The sequence below is a fragment of the Globicephala melas genome, chromosome 18 (genome assembly GCF_963455315.2).
Source record: "Globicephala melas chromosome 18, mGloMel1.2, whole genome shotgun sequence".
NCBI classification, from domain to species: domain Eukaryota; kingdom Metazoa; phylum Chordata; class Mammalia; order Artiodactyla; family Delphinidae; genus Globicephala; species Globicephala melas.
Window position 1 is genome coordinate 70,424,739 of NC_083331.1, and position 20,349 is coordinate 70,445,087.

Here is a 20,349-nt window from a genome sequence, read left to right on the forward strand (position 1 = left end):
GCGTCAAGAGAGATGTCATTGAAGGGTCAGCACAAGTTAGCTGAGCAGAGGGTAGGAAAGGGGATTGAGGGTAGAGGGGAAAGATTCAGAGAATGATGGAGGAACTGTTAGCCGTTTAGTGTGTGATGGGCTGCGTGAGGGAAAGGGAGGACTGGAGAGTGATTTCCAGCATGGAGGCTGGCCAGGTACTTAAATTTTGGCATCAGCGGTGCTGCTTTTGGCATCAACGGTGCTAGCAGATGTGGAAGATTTGTTGGCATACGTTTTATCCGCTAACCTCAGCTCTGATTCCATTTGATGTGCTGCTTGTTTTCTCTATGCCTTACTTTCCCCGTAAGTGTTCATTCTCCTGTGTCTTGCTATATTGTACTTATTTTTTTGAAATGCTGTAAATCATTTTAGGCACACATTGGAGTATACATAAAAACAAACCGATGATTTCAGAGATTCTTCTTCCCAAATTCTTTTGTAGTGTGTTAATGAAATGTATGCCTTAGTATTTATAATAATGCCCTCTCTACACTATACTAGTGGGCTTCCATTAATTCATTATAGCGATTGTGATTGATGTACTTAGCTTGTTAAAACACAGTTGTTCTTATTTAGAAAATGAGCAGAAAGGTCTAATAGCTAAACACATAGTGTTGACCCTTAAATGACGTACGTTTCATTTATGACTGTTTTAGATTTATTTAGTTTTCATCAGTCTGTCTTCTAAAGTGTTTGGAATATATATTTTAAAAATTTAAAAGTTAATAAAATGAGGAAAGAGCAGACAGGAGGACAACCATAAAACTGTAGAAAATGCTTCTTGTGAAAAACAAACGTTTGCCTAAGGCTGTTATAAATGTGCGTCCGAGGCTCCGTGTAGTTCATCTAGCTTCGAGGGCCCACCTATGCTGTTGGATTCATGAAATCAGTTCTAAAAGAATCAGAAGGAAGCAGGGCCTAAACTATGTTGTCAGAATCACCCTAAACTATTCTAAAGGTCGAGGCTAAGCTTTGGTCTGATTCCTTAAGCAGATAGATGGTCTTGTGCCTGGAGTTTCGTGAAGGACAGTTCCTAAAGCTCTGTACATGACTTCATTTAAGGGCTGGTTCCTGTAAGTTATTTTACCTTATCTTTACTGTCTACTCCATGAAACATGCAGTTGCCATGTTTGTTATGGTAAAAGCAGATAGAGTGGTGAGAAGATATCTGAGAAACAGTATTGTGTAATTTTTTAAAAAGTAAGAAAATAAGATAAATTTCATTACCTACTCTTTATTCTCATCTTACAGAGCCTGCATTGCTTCAAATGAAGACGGGGATTTGAGTAAATCTACTGTTTTGAGAAATTACAGAGAGGCCCAGGAATATGGCTCTTTTGGCACAGCTGAGATGTTGAATTACTCCGTTAATATATATGATGATGGAAACCTGCTCTCCATAGTGACGAGTGGAGGTATTCTGCTTCAGATTTGCTAACTAGAGATAAATTTACAAAGTGGTAAGATGACAAATCCTTCTAGCCAGAAGCAGCCTTATAGAGAAGTTAATCGAATGGTCCCTACTAAAGAACTAGGTCTGGAATAATAGATGTGACTTGATTCCCTGGAAATTCCCTGGCTTTTTTTAAAGCCATAACCATGTAGGCTCCATTCGAGGAGTATAAGCATGGGCCAACCACAAAAAATAGATCAGCATAATTCATCTTATGAACAGTAATTTCACCTCCAAATATTAACCCTTGAAAATTCACCCATGAGTGCAAAGAGTCAGGTAAAAGGATCCTCACTACAGCATTCTATGTAATTTTGAAAAAGTTGTAAACTTTTTAAATGCCCATCAACAAAAGAATAGGTTTTTTAAAAAAACTTGTATTATTCATCCTGTGGAATACATTATATAGGAATGAAAATGAATAAATTTACATATTCCTGTATGCATAAATCTCAGATACATAAACTTTACTGAAAAAAATTATGCATGGTAAAACATTTGTGTAAAATTTTTAAACATGCCAAGCAGTACTATATTATGTTTATGCGTGTGTGTGTGTGGTAAAAATATGAAAACATAGGTGGGAAGAATGTGCGTACCAGCTTCAGGGTAAGGGTAGTTGTTACTTCTGGGGAGGGAGAAGGAGAGTGAAGTAGGACAGCCAGCTCTTTCCCTCCCCCTCCCCAAGCTCTGTTGAGGTATAGCTGAAGTACAAGAAACTGCACATATGGATACACACGGTTTGGTAAGTTTTGATATGTGCATACACCCAGGACACCATCACCACAGTCAAAATTACGAACATATTCATCACCCCCAAAAGTTGGCATGTCTTCCTTTATAACCCAGCCCTGTCTCCACGCACATCCTCAGGTAGCCGCTAAACTGCTTTCTGTCCACTCTAGATTACTTTACATTTTCTAGAATTTTATATAAATGGAATTGAAGAAAAAATTTTTTTTGCCTGCCTATTTCAGAATCCATATTGTGACTGTAAACTAGCTTGTTCCTTATTGTTGAGTAGTGTTTCATCCTGTGCATCCACCATGGTTTGTTTATCCATTCATCTGTTGATGCACATTTGGATTGTTTCAACAGTTGCGTACAGGTCTTTGTAGAAATATGTTTTTGTTTAATTTGGACCAGTGTCTGAGAGAACTGGTTGGGTGTGGTGGTTGCCTATTTAAGACTCTCGGAGCTCCTCTTCACAGCAGCTGCTCCCTTAGCGCCCCGCAGCAGAGTGTGAGTGCACGGCCCCACCCACGGTTGCCATGTCAGGCTCAGAACTGTAGTAAGAGGCATCTCAGTGTGGCTTTCGTTTGTATTTTCCGGGTGACTAATGGAGTTAAACATCTTTTCATACATATATTTGCCATTTGGTTATTCTCTTTTGGGAAATGCTTTTTCAAGTGTATTACCCATTTTTCTTTTGAATTTGAAAGATTATGTTCTGGATATAAGCTCTTTGTCAGTTACATATGTTGCAAATATTTTCTCGCCTTTGTGACTTACATTTTCACTCTCAGTGAAACGGGTAGGATCCAGGATGGCAGAATAGTGTGTGTAATTCATTTTTTTGTGAATTATCGTTAAGAGACTTAAGATAATAATACACTGTTAGATGTTAAGATGAGACTATATTTTTATTCTATGACTTTTATTGTGATTAATAATGTGCAAATTGAATCTAATGGTTAAAACTTGGAGTCTCTGAGGATGTTTTGTCATCTTCTCCCCTTTTTGCCTCTAGGAGCTCACGGAACACACGTAGCCAGTATAGCTGCCGGGCATTTTCCAGAAGAACCTGAACGGAATGGCGTGGCTCCTGGTGCTCAGATTCTTTCCATCAAGATTGGTGATACAAGACTAAGCACAATGGAAACGGGCACGGGCCTTATCAGAGCTGTGAGTATTTGTGAGCTGTTGACTTCGAAGACTAATGATTAATGATCATGGATGTTTTCAGGTTTATAAAGTGCTCTGGCTTTACAAAAAATATTGGAACTGTATTTGGTGTATAGGACTTTGTTTTTAAAAGCAAAAATGCTTAATTCATTTATATATTTTTATTGAAAATTATCAGGATAAAGTTTTTTGGAAACTATGAAAGTATTATTTACATTATACTCTCACTTCTAGTAAATCCCTTAGGAAGTTGTTTTGAGCTACTTTAAAAATTAAAAAGACCTCTTCGCCAGCTTGCTCCATCAGTGTGAGAAGAATTTATTATTCTGCATTTCATTTTAACATATGAATTATATTTTACTTCAGCAAATTTAGACTTTAATAAGAACCATTCCATCCCCCTTCCTCTCCCCAACTCCACTCTGCAAAAGCTAGTTTGTTTCTTATTGACTACTTCCTGTACTCTGTGACTCCCTCCTACATTTTTTTAAGTTTATCAACCATATGCCTGAGGATAACTTATAAATTTAGATTTGAATTGGAATACAATTGGTTAAGAAACTATGGGATTCCATGCCTTTATTGTACTGGCTCATCTGTTTCTATAAATGGCTGCCTAAACTGGACTCTTAATCTTTTCAATAGATGATAGAGGTTATAAATCATAAGTGTGATCTTGTCAACTACAGCTATGGAGAAGCAACTCACTGGCCAAATTCTGGGTGAGTGTTCTTTGGCAATTGTCAGCCATAGAAGCTTAGCTGATGAAAAGTATTAAATGCTTTTTAGAACTGGATTGGATATCACAACTGAAAAAGAGCAGACTCAGTGGGTAGATGATAACTGTCTGTCTCTGAGAACCCCGCCCCCATTCCCACAGTCACATCTTTGATGTAGTTTTCCCCTCCTAGCCAGCCAGGTGGACCCGAGGGCCCATCTGTCACTAGAATTCCTCATCCACACGCAGCCTGACCTCTTCCAGGTGTACTTTCCTGACAAAATCTAGACTTGTGGAAGCCCGGCAGATCCTTCAGTGATCCCACAACTCATCTGCCCGGGTCTGTGGAGGTCACACTGATGTCATACTTTGTTTAGGACCGCGAATCGGAGATGTTCATCAGCGTCGTCTTTGGTCACACTGCACGTGCCCTTGCACTCCTGGACGGCCATTTTACACCTCCTTTTCTCCTCGGAGCCTTTCAGCGACCTCCCCTTTCATTCCTCAGCTGATGTCCTCACGTCTTTCTTTCCCAGAGAAAACAGAAGCACTCAGAGGGAACCTCCATGCCCTTTCTGTGACCTGTCTGACCCAACCTTCTGCCTTCCCTTGCTCTGTAATGAAAGAAGTGCTGGGATCGAAAGCCACTCAGGCACTTACGATCTGGCTCTCATCTCCTCTTTCCTCAAAGACTGCTCCAGCATCATCCCTCGCCTTTCCTGGGTTGTCATTACTACACAGACATGCTCTAGTACCTGCTAGCTTTAAAATTAACTTACTAAAAAACCTCTTCATTTCACACAGCCTTCACTTACTTTCCCAGCAAAACTTAGTTATTACGTATATTCACTGTTTTCCATGGACGTGTCTCACTGCCCCACCCCATCCATGCCTGTGCCGTCAGGATCTTCCTGCTGCCAAGTCCACTGGCTTAGCCTTGACTTCATGTTGCCTCACCTCTTTGTCCTTCATAGTACTAACTTTGAAATTACCTTATTTAGAGTGTTTACTTATTGATCACCTCTCCCCCACTCCCCCACCACACCATCCCTATACACCCACCATCCACATACACCCACCATCCACATACACCCACCATCCACATACACCCACCATCCACATTCACCCACCATCCATATACACCCACCATCCCTATACACCCACCATCCCTATACACCCACCATCGCTATATACCCACAATCCCTATACACCCACCATTCCTATACACCCACCATCCCTATACACCACACCATCCACATACACCCACCATCCACGTACACCCACCATCCACGTACACCCACCATCCATATACACCCACCATCCCTATACACCCACCATCCCTATACACCAGACCATCCCTATACACCCACCATCCACATACACCCACCATGCACATACACCCACCATCCACATACACTCACCATCCCTATACACCCACCATCCACATACACCCACCATCCACATACACCCACCATCCACGTACACCCACCATCCATGTACACCCACCATCCCTATACACCCACCATTCCTATACACCCACCATCCCTATACACCACACATCCACATACACCCACCATTCCTTTACACCCACCATCCCTATACACCCACCATCCACATACACCCACCATCCACGTACACCCACCATCCACGTACACCCACCATCCACGTACACCCACCATCCATGTACACCCACCATCCCTATACACCAGACCATCCCTATACACCCACCATCCACATACACCCACCATCCCTATACACCACACCATCCCTATACACCCACCACCCACATACACCCACCATCCACATACACCCACCATCCACATACACCCACCATCCACATATACCCACCATCCACGTACACCCACCATCCACGTACACCCACCATCCATATACACTCACCATCCCTATACACCCACCACCCACATGCACCCACCATGCACATACACCCACCATCCCTATACACCCACCATCCACATACACCCAGTCTTGTATATCTCAAGATTGTATTTATGTGACATGCTGAAAAAGACACAATGACTGGAATCAAGAATGATGAGTGGTTGCCAGGGCTTAGAAGGGAACATGTAACTACAAATGGACAGATAACACCAGGGAGACTTTTTAATGAGGTGCTAAAATTATTACTGTGTTTATGGTGGTGGTTGCACAGGCTATACATGTGTTAAATCTCGAAGAACTGTACACCAAAAAGAAAGTCAATTTTACTCTATGTTAATATAAAAAATAAAAATTTTAAAAAGTTAAAAAAAAAAACCCTTAATTTTCTCAGATCACTGGTACTAAGTCCCTTGTGGGGCAGGAAAGGAATGTCTCACAAGTACCCTCTCTCTCAGTTGTTTCATCCATGAAGGTAATCTCGCCCCTTCTTCTCTTGCTTCAGTAGCTTGATTACCTCAGTGTATTTCTTTCTCTCCTTTAACATTTCTTCTTTTAAAGTCTTCTTTCCCTAGCATTCTTTCCTTCACATTTATCACTTTGGAGTGTCCTTGGCCCTTTACCTTTTTTATATTGACCCCATTTTCTTCCTTGTGGTCTAACTTTGTCTCCTTTAATTAATACCAGTACATTTTTCTTATTTGCTGTCAAGCTCTAACCAGATTTCTTATATTTTAAATCCTACATTTAAGTTCTTCTTAGTGCCTTATTTCCACTTTCACCTTTGCCACTTGTCACAACTGTGTGTGTGGATTCCCAAGGAGTCATTTCTGAATACTTTAAGTGGTAGATGGAGGTGGACCCCTGTTGTCCCACCACCCAGTCACTGCCCAATGGTTCAGTCTTTGCTCTTGGTCCTTTTGTAGTTTATTTTCCCCACATATATTCAGTTTTGTATCTAGCATTTTCCCCATGTTTAACCTGGGGGCTCCTAACTCCTTCCCTCCACTAAAGCCCAACGAGGGTGTATCTCTTGGGATGGCTGTATCGTGTTCCACCAATGGTGGATGTGCCGAAATTTACTTAACCGTGCGTTTGAGCGTAGTTTGGTGTTATAAACACTGTGGGCATAGGAGCTCAGCACTTGTAGTTTGAGGATGTCCTGAGTGATTCTAAAGCACCTCTCCTGATCCATGACCACCATCTTACTTACGCTACTTAGAACCCTTGTTTTGGTTTGTTTTTTCATGTACACCATGTTTGAAAATATTTTCACATTATGGTCATATAGTTCTTGAAAAGTGGGACAGTTTTATATGTTCAGCGGAATTGTCTGTCTCTTTCAGGAGAATATGTGAAGTAATTAGTGAAGCTGTGTGGAAGCATAACGTAATTTATGTTTCAAGTGCTGGGAATAACGGCCCCTGCCTGTCTACAGTCGGGTGCCCAGGAGGAACCACATCAAGTGTGATAGGTTAGTTTCCTGTTTTAGAAATAGACTTAGAAACAAGCAGGCAAAAAACCTCAGTTCATCCAATGTTAACTGTATCTCTACTCTATGCAAGACACTGTGAGCCTTAAGTAGATCCTTAGGAAAGTGAAATCTAGTAGGGACTTGCTGATCTAGAATTTCCCCTACAGCAGCCTGGAGTAAGGGGTTTACTGGAAGTACAGATCCAGGGCTGTGGGATTACAAATGTGCAGTTACCTCTGCTTTGAGAATTTGGGCAAGGCTTTCTGAAAGCAGTGTGAGAATGAGGATTTTAATAGGTAGAAATAAGCAAGGGAAGGGCTTTCCAGGCTAAGTAAACAGCATAAATAAAGACACTTGCTTCACTACTTATTTATAGTGTAGGGCAATTTATTTATAGTCGCGTTTCCTCTTTTAATTTCTCCTGGAACATGCAGAAAGATTTAGATGTAGAGGAAGGGAGCTTCATTATTGTGAAAAGCAGTTGAATCACATTTGTTCTATGAATGTGGCTTTTTCCCACTCTTTGGTCTTCAGGATCTGATGCAGTGTTGTTTCGCTGTAATCTAACGGGAAAAAATGCCTGTCAGCGGGAGTTGTAGGAGCGCAAAATTAGTTGCAGTCATAATATGAAAATAATCAAATTAACTTCCATTATAGTACAGTAGCTGCCGCCTTGTGCAAAACCCCCCCTCCACAAAACATGAAACCCAGCCCTGATTTTTTTTACTAAGATCATGAATGAGGAGGATGAATTGAGAGATCCCTTACGTAGTAAATGAGGCCTAAAGTTTTTTGGTTTATTTTTAAATTTGGGATCAAAATAAGGCTTACACCTCTTAACATTTGTGATTGGATGCATGACTATAAAAACTGGTCCCAAACAGTTTTTCTGGCGTATCCATCAGTAACTGAACAGATATGTATATATCATAAGTGTTATTATAGTTGTAAAGATATTATTGATGTTATAGACACAACAAAATTTGGGCATCAAAGCTTAGAACAGAAACTGGTCCTTTTGAAAATGTTTCTGTTTTGAAATATCAGTGACCTTATGTTTATAGGACGTGCTTTTATTTATAGCTTGTAAATTTTAAGCAAGGTGTAGCTTGCTTTATATAATTTGGTTTTGTTTTTTTGCGGGGGCTGCGTCAGGTCTTTGTTGTGGCACCTGGCATCTTCGTTGAGGCATGCACGACCTTTTTCGTTGTGGCGCATGGCTTCTCTCTAGTTGTGCCATGCGGGTTCCAGAGCACGTGGGCTCTGTAGTTTGCGGCACATGGGCTCTAGTTGAGGTGCACAGGCTCAGTAGTTGTAGCACACGGGCTTAGTTGCCCTGCGGCACGTGGATCTTAGTTTCCAGGGATCGAACCCACGTTCCCTGTGTTGCAAGGTGGATTCTTTACCGCTGGACCCCTTTATTGTAATTTGAAACCTTTTGATTCAGTAATTCTGTTAAATCATGTGTTAAGATAACAGTGCCTGCCAGTGTGATACATCCCTTGTGTATTCCAGATCTCTAGATATTTTTAAGTACACAAATTAAAATGAAACAGAAAATAGACCTCAAAGGTATCTAATGATCAAAATACACTGCACTGCTACAATGCTCAGTATTTTGTCATTTTTTTATCCCCAGTTTCACTGAAAATTTTATACTAAATTTTACAAAACAATTAGTTTTATGTGGCAGCATCGTTAACCTGAGTCCTCTTAACTCACCTATTTTATCTAGACTTCTGCTCCGAAGATGTGTGTGTTGTAAAGAAGAATGAGGAGCTGGTAGGCTTCGATTCTAAGTCTTGTCTCTGCCAGTCATTTCCTTTAGTAAATTTTTTTAATCTCTCTACGCTCTGCTTCCAAATTTCTAGAATGAAGGAACTGAGTTTGATCTCTATGTTCTGTGATTGCAGAGTCTAACTAGTTTGCATCTGCACATTTATCTAAAAGATTGTATGTAGGGCTTCCCTGGTGGTGCAGTGGTTGAGAGTCCGCCTGCCGACGCAGGGGACAAGAGTTCGTGCCCCAGTCCGGGAAGATCCCACATGCCGCGGAGCGGCTAGGCCCATGAGCCATGGCAGCTGAGCCTGCCCATCCAGAGCCTGTGCTCCGCAGTGGGAGAGGCTACAACAGTGAGAGGCCCGCGTACCGCAAAAAATATATATAATACTAAAAGACTGTATGTAGCATGTTATATGCTTGTTATTTACTACAGTCATTTTTGTGGTCATTTAAAAATGAAGACCAATCAACTGATTCCTTATCTTTCTAAAGTTATATTTTTAAAATTTGAAACACATTTCTCTTTTACACATAGATACACTTTTAGATACATTATTATATTTAATCCACGTAATAATCCTGGAAGGTATTTTTATATACAAAAGCATACCACCTAGTGTAACATCTGGCATGTAGTAAACTTGCCTTGGTTATTAAATTTTCTTATCTTTCCATTTTGTGAGAAAGAACTGTGGTATCGGGAGAGTAGGCGATTTACTAGGGTCACACAGCCGAGGGAGCAGTGGGTTTAGAATTAGGATCCCTGTCTTGTGTCCTTTTGTTAATGACCAGATCCACTCCACAGGTGTTGGTGCCTACGTTTCTCCTGATATGATGGTTGCCGAGTATTCTCTGAGAGAGAAATTACCTGCAAATCAGTACACGTGGTCTTCTAGAGGCCCCAGGTAGGTTGAGAGTTGTACGTGGGACTATTACAAATACTTTGTTAAACTGCATGGTGGGGAGGGGTAGAGTTTTGGTCATTTTACCGATTCTTTCTATTGGTTTTTGCATTTTCATTTTGATTAACAATCTCGTTTTAGGGAAACGGGTAATTAAAGAAATAAGTTAGTTATTTCATTGTTAGATGTATGACATAACTATTCTGTTATAAATTTTATGCCCATGTCTACAGTCCTTCACTAAGAATATGTAAGGTTTATATAAGGAAAATTTTATTTTTTTATTTCAGTGAAAGTTTTATTTACGTTTTATGGAACCTATTTTTAGAACACTATTTCGAACACCAGAAATGCTTTATGATCAGCCACTTTAACAGACTAGTGGAAAATCAATAGAGAGTAAGGAAGTAGTCAGAATTCATGAGTCTTCCCAGTTATTTGTTCCAGTTACCAGATATCAAGGTTCAGTGCAAACATTGGTAGACAACATAGACAGTGCAAAGAGAAAAGTGGGAATCACCCTAAACCTCATCATCTATCGTATGTATGGGTCAGATTTCGAAGAACATCTTTTTAGTCATTACCGTGTGCGTAAGTGGAAGTGCACGTGACTCAGGCACTTTTATAACCTACTTTTGTCACTCGGTAATACAGTGAGAACATCTTTACAGGTCAACAGATATTTACCCAATAATATTTGTTTTAGGATAGTCACTAGGAGGGCTGCTACCAACCCGTTACAGGAGTTGTTTGCATTGCTTTCAGTTCTCTGTTAAAATGTGAAACCAAATAGCCCCAATATTCCTAGCCAGGAGCAAGGATAGTTGTTGAGCTGGTGTTTGGTGACGATGCGATGGTGAACTCTATGGGCTTTAACTCAGCAGACCCTGCTGGCTCGAGTCCAGCATGGCAGCCATTGGTCACATGAGAGTCTGAACTGAGCTGTGCTGCAAGTATGAAATGAACACCAGATTTGCAAACTTGGTACAAAAAAGAATGTAAATTAACTCATTTTTTCCTATCAATTTCATGTTGAAATTATAATATTTTAGATATGTTGGGTTAAATAAAATATGTTACTAAAATTAAGTAAACCATCTTTTTGTTAGCTTTTTTTAAATATGGCTTTTAGAAAACTTTAAATGCCATGTGTGTCCCACATGCTTCTCCTGGACAGCGCTATTTTAGACTTTGTAGACAAGAGGGTGCTTCTGCTTATTACAGACGCGAAAAGTACATTCATCAGGCGTCTGAGCAGTGACCCTCATTTACTGTCCTTCTATAAAACATACTTAATACTGTGGCCTGCCATATGTAAGCCCAGATACGCACACACACAGACATTTTGTCCACTTATGAGGGAAAAAACTGCTGCGTAATAGTGAAATAGCCGTGACTGCGGATAGTTCGTGTGTTGTACTGTAATTTATTTGGCCAGTGGCCTTTCTACAAAGGCCCTGTTTATCCAATGTCCGCCGTCGTAAGCAGACTCTAACTGCTTTCGTTCAGTGCTGATGGGGCCCTTGGAGTGAGCATCAGCGCCCCAGGAGGTGCCATAGCCTCTGTTCCTAACTGGACGCTGCGTGGAACTCAGCTCATGAACGGGACGTCTATGTCTTCTCCCAACGCGTGTGGAGGCATCGCCTTGATTCTGTCAGGTAACGACGTTGCTCACCTTACTACCGTTGCTCAATTTCCCAGTGAAGCGACAGTGAGTTGTTGGCTATTCCACGTGTACTTCAGCCACAGTTTCATTACTTTTCTTAATAAGATAGAAGTAACATGATAAAATGGATTTTAAAAGTATCATTTATACTTCATCTTGGTCCTGGTTCTAAAATGCATGGTTTATGTATAAGCTTAGTTAAGTAGGTGTGAAGTATCTAGACAATTTCATGTTCATAGCATAAAATAAAGTCAGATTGTGGCCGTGAAAAGTAATTGAATAAATTTCTCTTATTTCAGGCAGATATTTTTAATTCCTGAATTTCTCAGGGTGAGAAAATGTGGTACAACTGGGAATGTCCTGGCCCAAAGTAAAGTTTAAGGTGGAGAATAGTTGATGTGATGATAATGATTTGAATGTATATTCATTCAGCAAGCATATTCATTGGCTGTTAATGACTCTTAAGCATTATTTTAGCTCTGGGGCTAAATTAGTGAACAGAGCATTAAAAATACCTGCCTGTGTGGAGTTGATATTAAAGTTGGAGGAGAAACAGACTGTGAACAAAATAAAAAATGGTTACTGTTACACGTAAGAAGACAGTGAATATCGGCGTGGAGCCAGCGAAGCCGACGGGGCGCTAGGCTGGCGTGCGAGAGGCTGCTGTGGTGTTGGACGGGGGGTGTCGGCCCTGACCAGGGCTCAGCGTCCGGTCAGCCCGGCGGGCCTGAAGACCCCTCCCCTCTGGGGAGCGTCCCTCTGGTCAGATCCCAGGCTCTCCACCCACAGTCCTGGTCCTGTTCAACCTTGCCGAGTATCTCAGGGTCGCTCGCGCCTCTTGTCTGTGGCGCGCTGCTCTCTTTGCCTGGAGCTCCTTTCTGCCGTGTCTTGGCCTGTGTGTTCCCTGTGTCTCCTCTGATAGACACTACTAGGGATACCGACTCACGTATCTGTTCTCATGGAGCATCACCCTTTCGTGGATTCTCACACAACGGTCACCTTCTTGATTTGCTCTCAGAGCGCCGTAGCGTTCCCATGTTCGTTTTGCTCAGGGCTTACTCTCGTAAGTGTCTGCGTGTTCAGTTCTGGAGGGGTCAGGAGTGCGCTCTTACTCATCTTGCGCCTCTAACATCAGTCGTTATCAGAAGGTGGACAGCTTGGCGGCCTCCACATCCTTCCCAGAGGACAGTCAGCCCCAGCCTCGCTGCTCCCTGGCATTGCCAGGGAAGCTTCTAATCAGTGGCCATGCCTGGGATCCAGTCTCAAAGGTGCTGATTTAATTGCATCGGGACCTCACATCTTTCTGGCTCCTTCCAGTACCCTTGGTGTTTATAATGTGCACCCGGGTTGAGACCTTGTGCCAGTGACCATGTTGTTTGACCAGCAGTAGTTTAAGGAAGGTGTCATTCGAATGCCTTTTGGTACTTTTTGCTCAGACGTTCACATTCCCAGTGCAGAGCCCGTGTTCATGCCGCTGCCTAGTGGGCACACAGGAATTTTCGTTGAATGAAGTCTTTGCGTTAACACAAGCAGCTTGAGTCAGACTGTTTGTCAGTTTTTTGTTTTTTTTTTTTTAATAAAAAAAGATTTAAAAGTGAGTGTTGAAACACAAGACGTTAAAACCAGAGGATGTACGCGCTATCCATACTAGTGAGCAGAGAGTGTTTCAAGTAACCAGCTCAACTGATGGACACTACTTTCTTGTTTTCTGTTTTTGGCTTTTAGGTCTGAAAGCTAATAATGTTAACTACACGGTTCATTCAGTCAGAAGAGCTCTCGAAAACACTGCAGTGAAGGCTGACAATATAGAAGTGTTTGCCCAAGGACATGGTATTATTCAGGTATTGTCGTTTGTACGAAAAAAACGGGTTGTAAATCAGCAGGATAATATTTCAGTGATTACTGGATAATACTCCTATTATAATGACGATTGAGTTTTTCTAATTGATTATATGCCAGAGTAGTCTCTGAACTGTAAGCAGAGGGTATGAAAACAAATTTTGTACTTAAGACAGATTGGTGAGGCTAAGGTGGAGAAACATAATGGACATAGGACATGTAGAGGGTGGAGTTCACGGCAGAGCAGCAGAGGGCAGAAGCCGGCCAGTCGTAATGGCATGTGGAGGTTTCCTAGCTTCGTCATTTGGGAGTAAAGAGGGTGGAGTGGAAGGCGAGTCCAGTGGCTAGACCAGTGTTTTGTCCAGTGAGGTAGAATTGCCCTCCTAAATGGGGTTTCCGTGTAGGTCAGAAAGGCGGATGGAGAAACTGACTTTTTGCTTGTACTTTGCTACAATGGAAAAGAAATTGGGGATCTGCAATAAAGTACTTTCTTGACCCAACCGTGTATATCTTACTGTTTGTATTCTCTTGATTAGGTTGATAAAGCCTATGACTACCTCGTTCAGAATACATCATTTGCTAATAAGTTAGGTTTCACTGTTACTGTTGGAAATAACCGTGGCATCTACCTCCGAGATCCTGTTCAGGTGGCTGCACCTTCAGATCACGGTGTTGGCATTGAACCTGTATTTCCAGAAAATACTGGTGAGTAATAACTGGACAGTAAGCTGATGTGCTCACATTTATGCTTTGAATGAATTGTACCACAATAGAGAAAATGCTGTTTAGGCTAATGTTCTAAAGAGAAGACAGGAATTGACAATGTTATTAATTTGTATTTCATAGAGGTGTAGGGGACACTGATGGCAATTAGGGATCCTGATACAATGGCAGTTCAGTTGGCAGTGTGTCTACCAGAAAAACAGTAGCATGGGCCTTTAGGGACCTGGAGCTTTTATTAAATTGTGGATAGTAAAGCATCAAATTCCTTTTCTTTCCCACTTTTACTACTTGGGTGTAAGAGTTTTTGGTTGGAGAGTGGGAAGCAGAAGCAGCCAGGGAGAACCCCAGCCCAACGACTGTGAACAAAATTGTCATCACTGTAAACTTAGGAGTCTTTTCTCTTAGTCAGATTCTGTTAACTGTATGCAGTAATGAAAAATATTCACTAAAATGGTTTGTGTTCAGGTTGTAGCCAGCCATGTTGGGTGAACACGTGAACGGATTCCGAGCATCCTAAAATAAATGTGAGGGAGGTTCTGTGGCTCTTTTATGTAAGCTGTGTTTCGGGAGCCCGTGCCTACTGGATTTTACAGCCAACCACATGTATCTGTGGAATTTTCTTGACAGACGACAATGTTTTAAAATGGAAGAAAAGGAAAAAATAACTAATCTTTACTTTTTGGTCTTTTTAACGCCAGAAAACTCTGAGAAAATATCCCTTCAGCTTCATTTAGCTTTAACTTCGAATTCATCATGGGTTCAGTGTCCCAGCCATTTGGAACTCATGAATCAGTGCAGACACATAAACATACGTGTGGATCCCAGGGGCTTAAGAGAAGGATTGCATTATACGGAGGTATTTATTGGGATATCTTCATTTTTACTTTCTTTAGTCTTTAAAATGTGTAGAAGTCTTTGTGTAGCAGTCCATTTCCCCATCAGTCTGAGTAAGTCAAGGGTTGTCATGGGTGTATTTGTCCAGGCTGTTTGCCATTAATTATGTGGCCTGACATCAGAAAATTGATGCCAACTTGTACTTAGGACCGTTACATTTTAATCTTAGATTAATTTATTCGCTGAGTAGATTCACCCTTTTTTTCTTTTATTTTCTCTTTTTAAAAAAGTCTGTTTATGGATACTGACACTTATTCCTTTTTCAAGGTATGTGGCTATGATATAGCATCGCCTAACGCAGGTCCTCTGTTCAGAGTCCCAATCACTGCAGTTATTGCAGCAAAGTAAGTGCCCAGTTACCGATAGCTTGCTGTTACGTGTAATTATGTAATGGCTGTTTATGGAAATGGGGTGAACTTTTAAAGGATCCGTAGGCCAGAACCAGGTGACTGGGTTTTGGTTCTGTTCCTTGCTTAACGTTCAAGGTGGTGCGTAGTCAGTCACGGTGTTCCTTGTTCACAGTGAGGATAACTGACAGCATGTGTCACCTGCCCTCCTTACACCTGATTCAGAGGCTGTTTTAGCCTTCATCTGGCCTGATGCCTCGGCAGTGTTTGACAGTGACTTTGTCCCCTCCGACCCCCGGCCCAGATTCCCCCCTTATCTCTGGGATTACCATTATCTCCTCGTTCTTCCGCTTTTCCAGTGCCGTTTCCAGACTCTTCCCTTTCCATCTTGTCTTCTGCCCCAGAATGAAGGAACTCAGGACTGATCACACTGCTTGCTGTATAAAGTACCTCAGCGGCACGCCCAAGGATCGTGCTGCTTAAAATAGCAAACAGTGGCCCTTCACAGCCAGTGTTTCCCGCGGCTCCATCACCAAATTACACGTTTCCACGAGCTCACCAATGCTGACCCCTCCAGTTTCCTCAGGACGGGTGCATTTGCACAGCTGATTTCTTTGCTTCAGTTTCCTGTCCCTTAACTTAATGACCAGGTGTGTTCTTGGTCATCTCCGGGTGAAGGGAGCCCCTCCCTGCCGCTTCATGGCACTTTTCACTTGCCTGTGGTACAGACTTTAGCTAGTGTGTTGTCATTTTTAATTCACCACATTTGACTGTGAGCCCACGGAAGACACGGGGACTGCATTTTATGTGACCCCATATGGAACCCATTGTACAGAATGTACGAAACAAATTATTCAGTACATGAAAGGCAAGATGGAGATGAGAGTACTGGAAACAATAGAGAACTCTGAGTTAACAGCTTCTATTGAGTTAGTTGCACAGTAATATTTAATATGCAGTAGGTCTCAGCCCATATGAAACATAGGATGAAATTGAGGAGGTAACAAGTGACACACATGTGAAAAAATTGCGGAACAGTTAAATTCTCAGCCGCACATTCCCTAGAAGTCCCGTAGGAACTTCAACAAGGTAATGTACAAGATTCAGGAGTGGGCTGAGACCTCATGTGCTTCAGGAAGCTTTCCCTGACCGCTCCTCGTGAACCAGGAACCTTGCATCTTTTCCACTAACGCTTCCTGTCTCCCCAGAGAATATTACGTTCAACGTCCCTGTTGGGTTTTCCATCCCCGCTAAATTGGCTGGGGAAAAGGAAGACATTATATTCATTGTTGTAATTGTAGCACCTAATGGCAGTGCCTCAGGTATAGTAGGCACTCATTAAATGTTTGTCATACTGACTAGAATTTGTCCTTAGTATGTACTTTAGGTTTCTGGGTTGGGTAATTATACATTTGACCTTTATGTTTCACTGATCCCTTACAAAAACGCTATGAAAGTACTTTCTCTTCTTTACTGTGTCATTTATGGCATGGGTGCATTTTGAAGCTACGAAAGAGGTTAAATGTAATATCAGTCTCAACTATAAGGCAGTATCAGTGGCACAAAACATTGCCTTTGATTTTAATATTTTGGACTCACAATAGTCCAGATTCTGGTAACTGGAAAATCCTGTGAATGTTGTAGAATTCCTTTAACCAGAAAAGAGGGAGCTGTGTGTCTGACTTCAGACAAATTATAAAGCAAACAAGTAAAAAGCAGAAAAAGCATCTCCACAGTGTATCTCTGCTAACATGTTGCAAAACTGAGATGACATTGTGCGTACTGTTTTGTTACCAGCTTTTAACTCCCTGTGTTCATTTCTCATGAACTGTTGAAATCTAGAGTACCAGTGGGCTTATAATATAAAGCTTTTTTAATGAGAGTGTCATGTTTAATCATTTATTTTTATTAATTTTCAGAGTAAATGAATCAACCCATTATGATCTAGCCTTGACAGATGTACATTTTAAACCTGGTCAAATTCGGAGGCATTTTATTGAGGTTCCTGAGGGTGCAACGTGGGCTGGTGAGTAAAGTTAATGTCTTGTCTTGCCCATTTACCTTTATGTGCATTCTATCTCTGCTCTGGTTATGACCGTATAAAGTTCATATACCTGCAGTAGACTTTTCTCACAACAGTAATAGGTGTCTGGCACTGTAGATTTGCTGTTAGGTTCAAACCTTTTTAAAGATCTAGTTCTATTTTGCATTGGTTCATATGTCAGTCATCTATCTAGGCCAGGGGTCTCCAACCCCTGGGCTGCGGACCCGTACCGGTCCGGGGCCCGTTAGGAAGCGGGCCACACAGCAGGAGGTGGGCGGCGGGCGAGCCAGCGGAGCTTCATCTGCCGTCTCCCATCGCCCCCCATCTGCTCGCATCACCGCCTGAACCGTCCATCCCCAACCAACACTCCCCCCTACCCCAAGTCCATGAAGATATTGCCTTCCACGGAACTGGTCCCTGGTGCCAGAACGGTTGGGGACCGCTGATCTAGGCTATCTTAAGATGTTTTAATAGGATTTTAATTTGGTTCAGAATAATGCCTTCTCCGTTCATGATCAGAGTCAGAGTTGCATCGTGGTACAACTCAGGGCTTCCACTCACATAGGCCCAATGGTTGTGTAATATCTAACTCTAATAAAACGTGTGCTAATCATACCAAAGAATAAAGATCTATAGTTAATTCATATTGAACATGATGTCTGTTTACTGATAAATGTCAGTGATTATAATGCCCTAATTATGATTTGTTTAGGTTGGGTATTGAAAATAATTAGTTCTTTGGTTTTTTTGTGTGTTTGTTTTTTGTTTTTAATACGAATTGATCAGATCATCCAGAATAGAAGTAGCTCAGAGCATTTAGCAGTCTTTGATTAGATATATACTGTGGGAGGTGGAGGGGGTGGGAGAGATGTTGGTCAAGGGCACAGACTTTGTTATAAAATGGAAAAGTTTGAGGGATCTAATGTCCAGCATGGTGACTGTACTTAATAATACTGGGTTGTATACTTGAAATTTGCTAAGACGGTAGATCTTAGATGTTCTCTCCACCAAAAAAAATTGGTACCTATATGAAGTGATGTATGTGTTAGCTAACCTTTTTGTGATGATTGTTTCATAACATATACATACTCGTCAAATCATCACGTTGTACACCCTGAACTTGAAAATATTATATGTCAGTTGTTTCTCAATAAAACTGGGGGGGAAAAGGGTCAAAGCAGGGAAAAAAAAGAAATGCAGTACAGATGATTCCTATTTCAAATACTTTGACATATTGTCATAACACTAGATTCTGTATTCTTAGCAAGTGATTAGGTTCCCAGAGCCCTGTGCCCACTTGATCTTGTGAGGCAGAGAATTAAGCCTTGCTTTGGTTCCTTGTCTCAGGGCCAGGTATTCGCGAGATAAGCTGCTGACCTGGCTTCACGGTGATCCTGGCTCATCTCCAGCTCCGCCGCAGAGCACAGCTAAGCATATGTAGTTCTGATAGTCATACTTTCCAGAAGCAAACAGTGCAGATAAACCAAGAGCGAGAGACTAGGAAAAGTTATCAGTGAAGTTGGATAAATGGATACTAATGGGACTTAGGCATGCTAACAAATAGAGGTTTCTAAAATTAAAATCCTCTTTACCAAGAATTGATTGGTTTTTAGCTGAAGCAAGAGGAAAGGTTGAACTTAGTAACAGAGAAGGGAGGGATTTTAAAAATTACCTGATTAGGATAATTGTGTGTCCATCTGTGGACAGCTTGCTGTTTCCTGCTGTTTGCAGCGTAGCAGTTGCTTATTTTAATCCTGATTTATTTATTTTCCATAGCTAAATTTTCTACCCTCATCTTTATTAGTACTCGGTCAGTTCATTGTTTTTAAAGAAATAGCAGATTTCATTTGAATATACCATTTCATTCTCTTGATATAGTATTTCCCCCTAAGTAGGCATTATGAAAGCCATTTTGTGTCTATTTTAAATCTCGTCAGTTAGAATGTTGCTTCTTCCCTTGTCGTTGTAGAAGTTATGGTGTGCTCCTGTTCTTCTGAGGTGTCTGCCAAGTTTGTTCTTCATGCAGTGCAGCTTGTGAAGCAGAGAGCCTATCGAAGTCATGAGTTCTATAAGTTTTGTTCCCTTCCAGAGAAAGGAATGCTGACTGAATCCTTTCCTGTCTTGGTAAGTGTTAATTAACAGTCTGGAATCCTGAAACAGTTTCCTTTCGTTCTGGGTGTGGACTAAGACTAAGTATTTGAATTTGATTTTATAGTTTGTATTCAGAGCACATTGGGACTGTATATTTTATTAATGCTGAATAATGTGGGAAGATAGGTCGTCTTACTAGGATACTTGCAACCAAGTTGAGGTAAATGTTAATCTCTTAGGAAAGTGCTGGTCTGCCAGATGCTGACGCCTCACAAAGTGGACCCTGGTTGAGATTGTCTCCTCATCGTACAGTAGATTATTTCCATGTTTAAGACTTCTCTACGTGTTTTCTACTTATTTTAGTTATTTTATTAATGCCCTGTTGCTAAGAATCCATGAGGTTAATTTGCTTTGTAGGTGAAACTGCTGCTCCTGCCTACAGATTAGCCTGGCAGCTCTCCAGGCGTATCTGTAGTGTTAGAAATGGTGCCTAGTCCTTCCTTCTAGAAGGTGAACGCATTGATGTTCTTTCTTGAACTTGCTACTCAGTGTTTTCAGATGGCTGCCTCATCTTTCCTGTATCGC

General features: G+C 41.4%; 1 protein-coding gene across 7 annotated transcripts in view; it reads left to right on the top strand.

Moving 5' to 3' along the window:
- Window positions 1–20,349, top strand: part of TPP2 (tripeptidyl peptidase 2) — a 68,431-nt gene that overhangs the window by 24,817 nt on the left and 23,265 nt on the right. For all 7 annotated transcript variants that reach the window (XR_009559760.1, XM_060287913.1, XM_060287914.1 and 4 more), the window contains 12 exons: window positions 1,282–1,445; window positions 3,234–3,388; window positions 4,034–4,110; window positions 7,349–7,476; window positions 10,064–10,163; window positions 11,670–11,818; window positions 13,552–13,667; window positions 14,202–14,370; window positions 15,087–15,244; window positions 15,550–15,626; window positions 17,549–17,655; window positions 19,643–19,797. Coding sequence is in view for 6 of the 7 variants with exons in the window: in XM_060287913.1 (XP_060143896.1) it covers window positions 1,282–1,445; window positions 3,234–3,388; window positions 4,034–4,110; window positions 7,349–7,476; window positions 10,064–10,163; window positions 11,670–11,818; window positions 13,552–13,667; window positions 14,202–14,370; window positions 15,087–15,244; window positions 15,550–15,626; window positions 17,549–17,655; window positions 19,643–19,797 (1,555 nt within the window). In the remaining variant the exon portion in view is untranslated. The remainder of the gene's footprint in view (window positions 1–1,281; window positions 1,446–3,233; window positions 3,389–4,033; window positions 4,111–7,348; window positions 7,477–10,063; window positions 10,164–11,669; window positions 11,819–13,551; window positions 13,668–14,201; window positions 14,371–15,086; window positions 15,245–15,549; window positions 15,627–17,548; window positions 17,656–19,642; window positions 19,798–20,349) is intronic.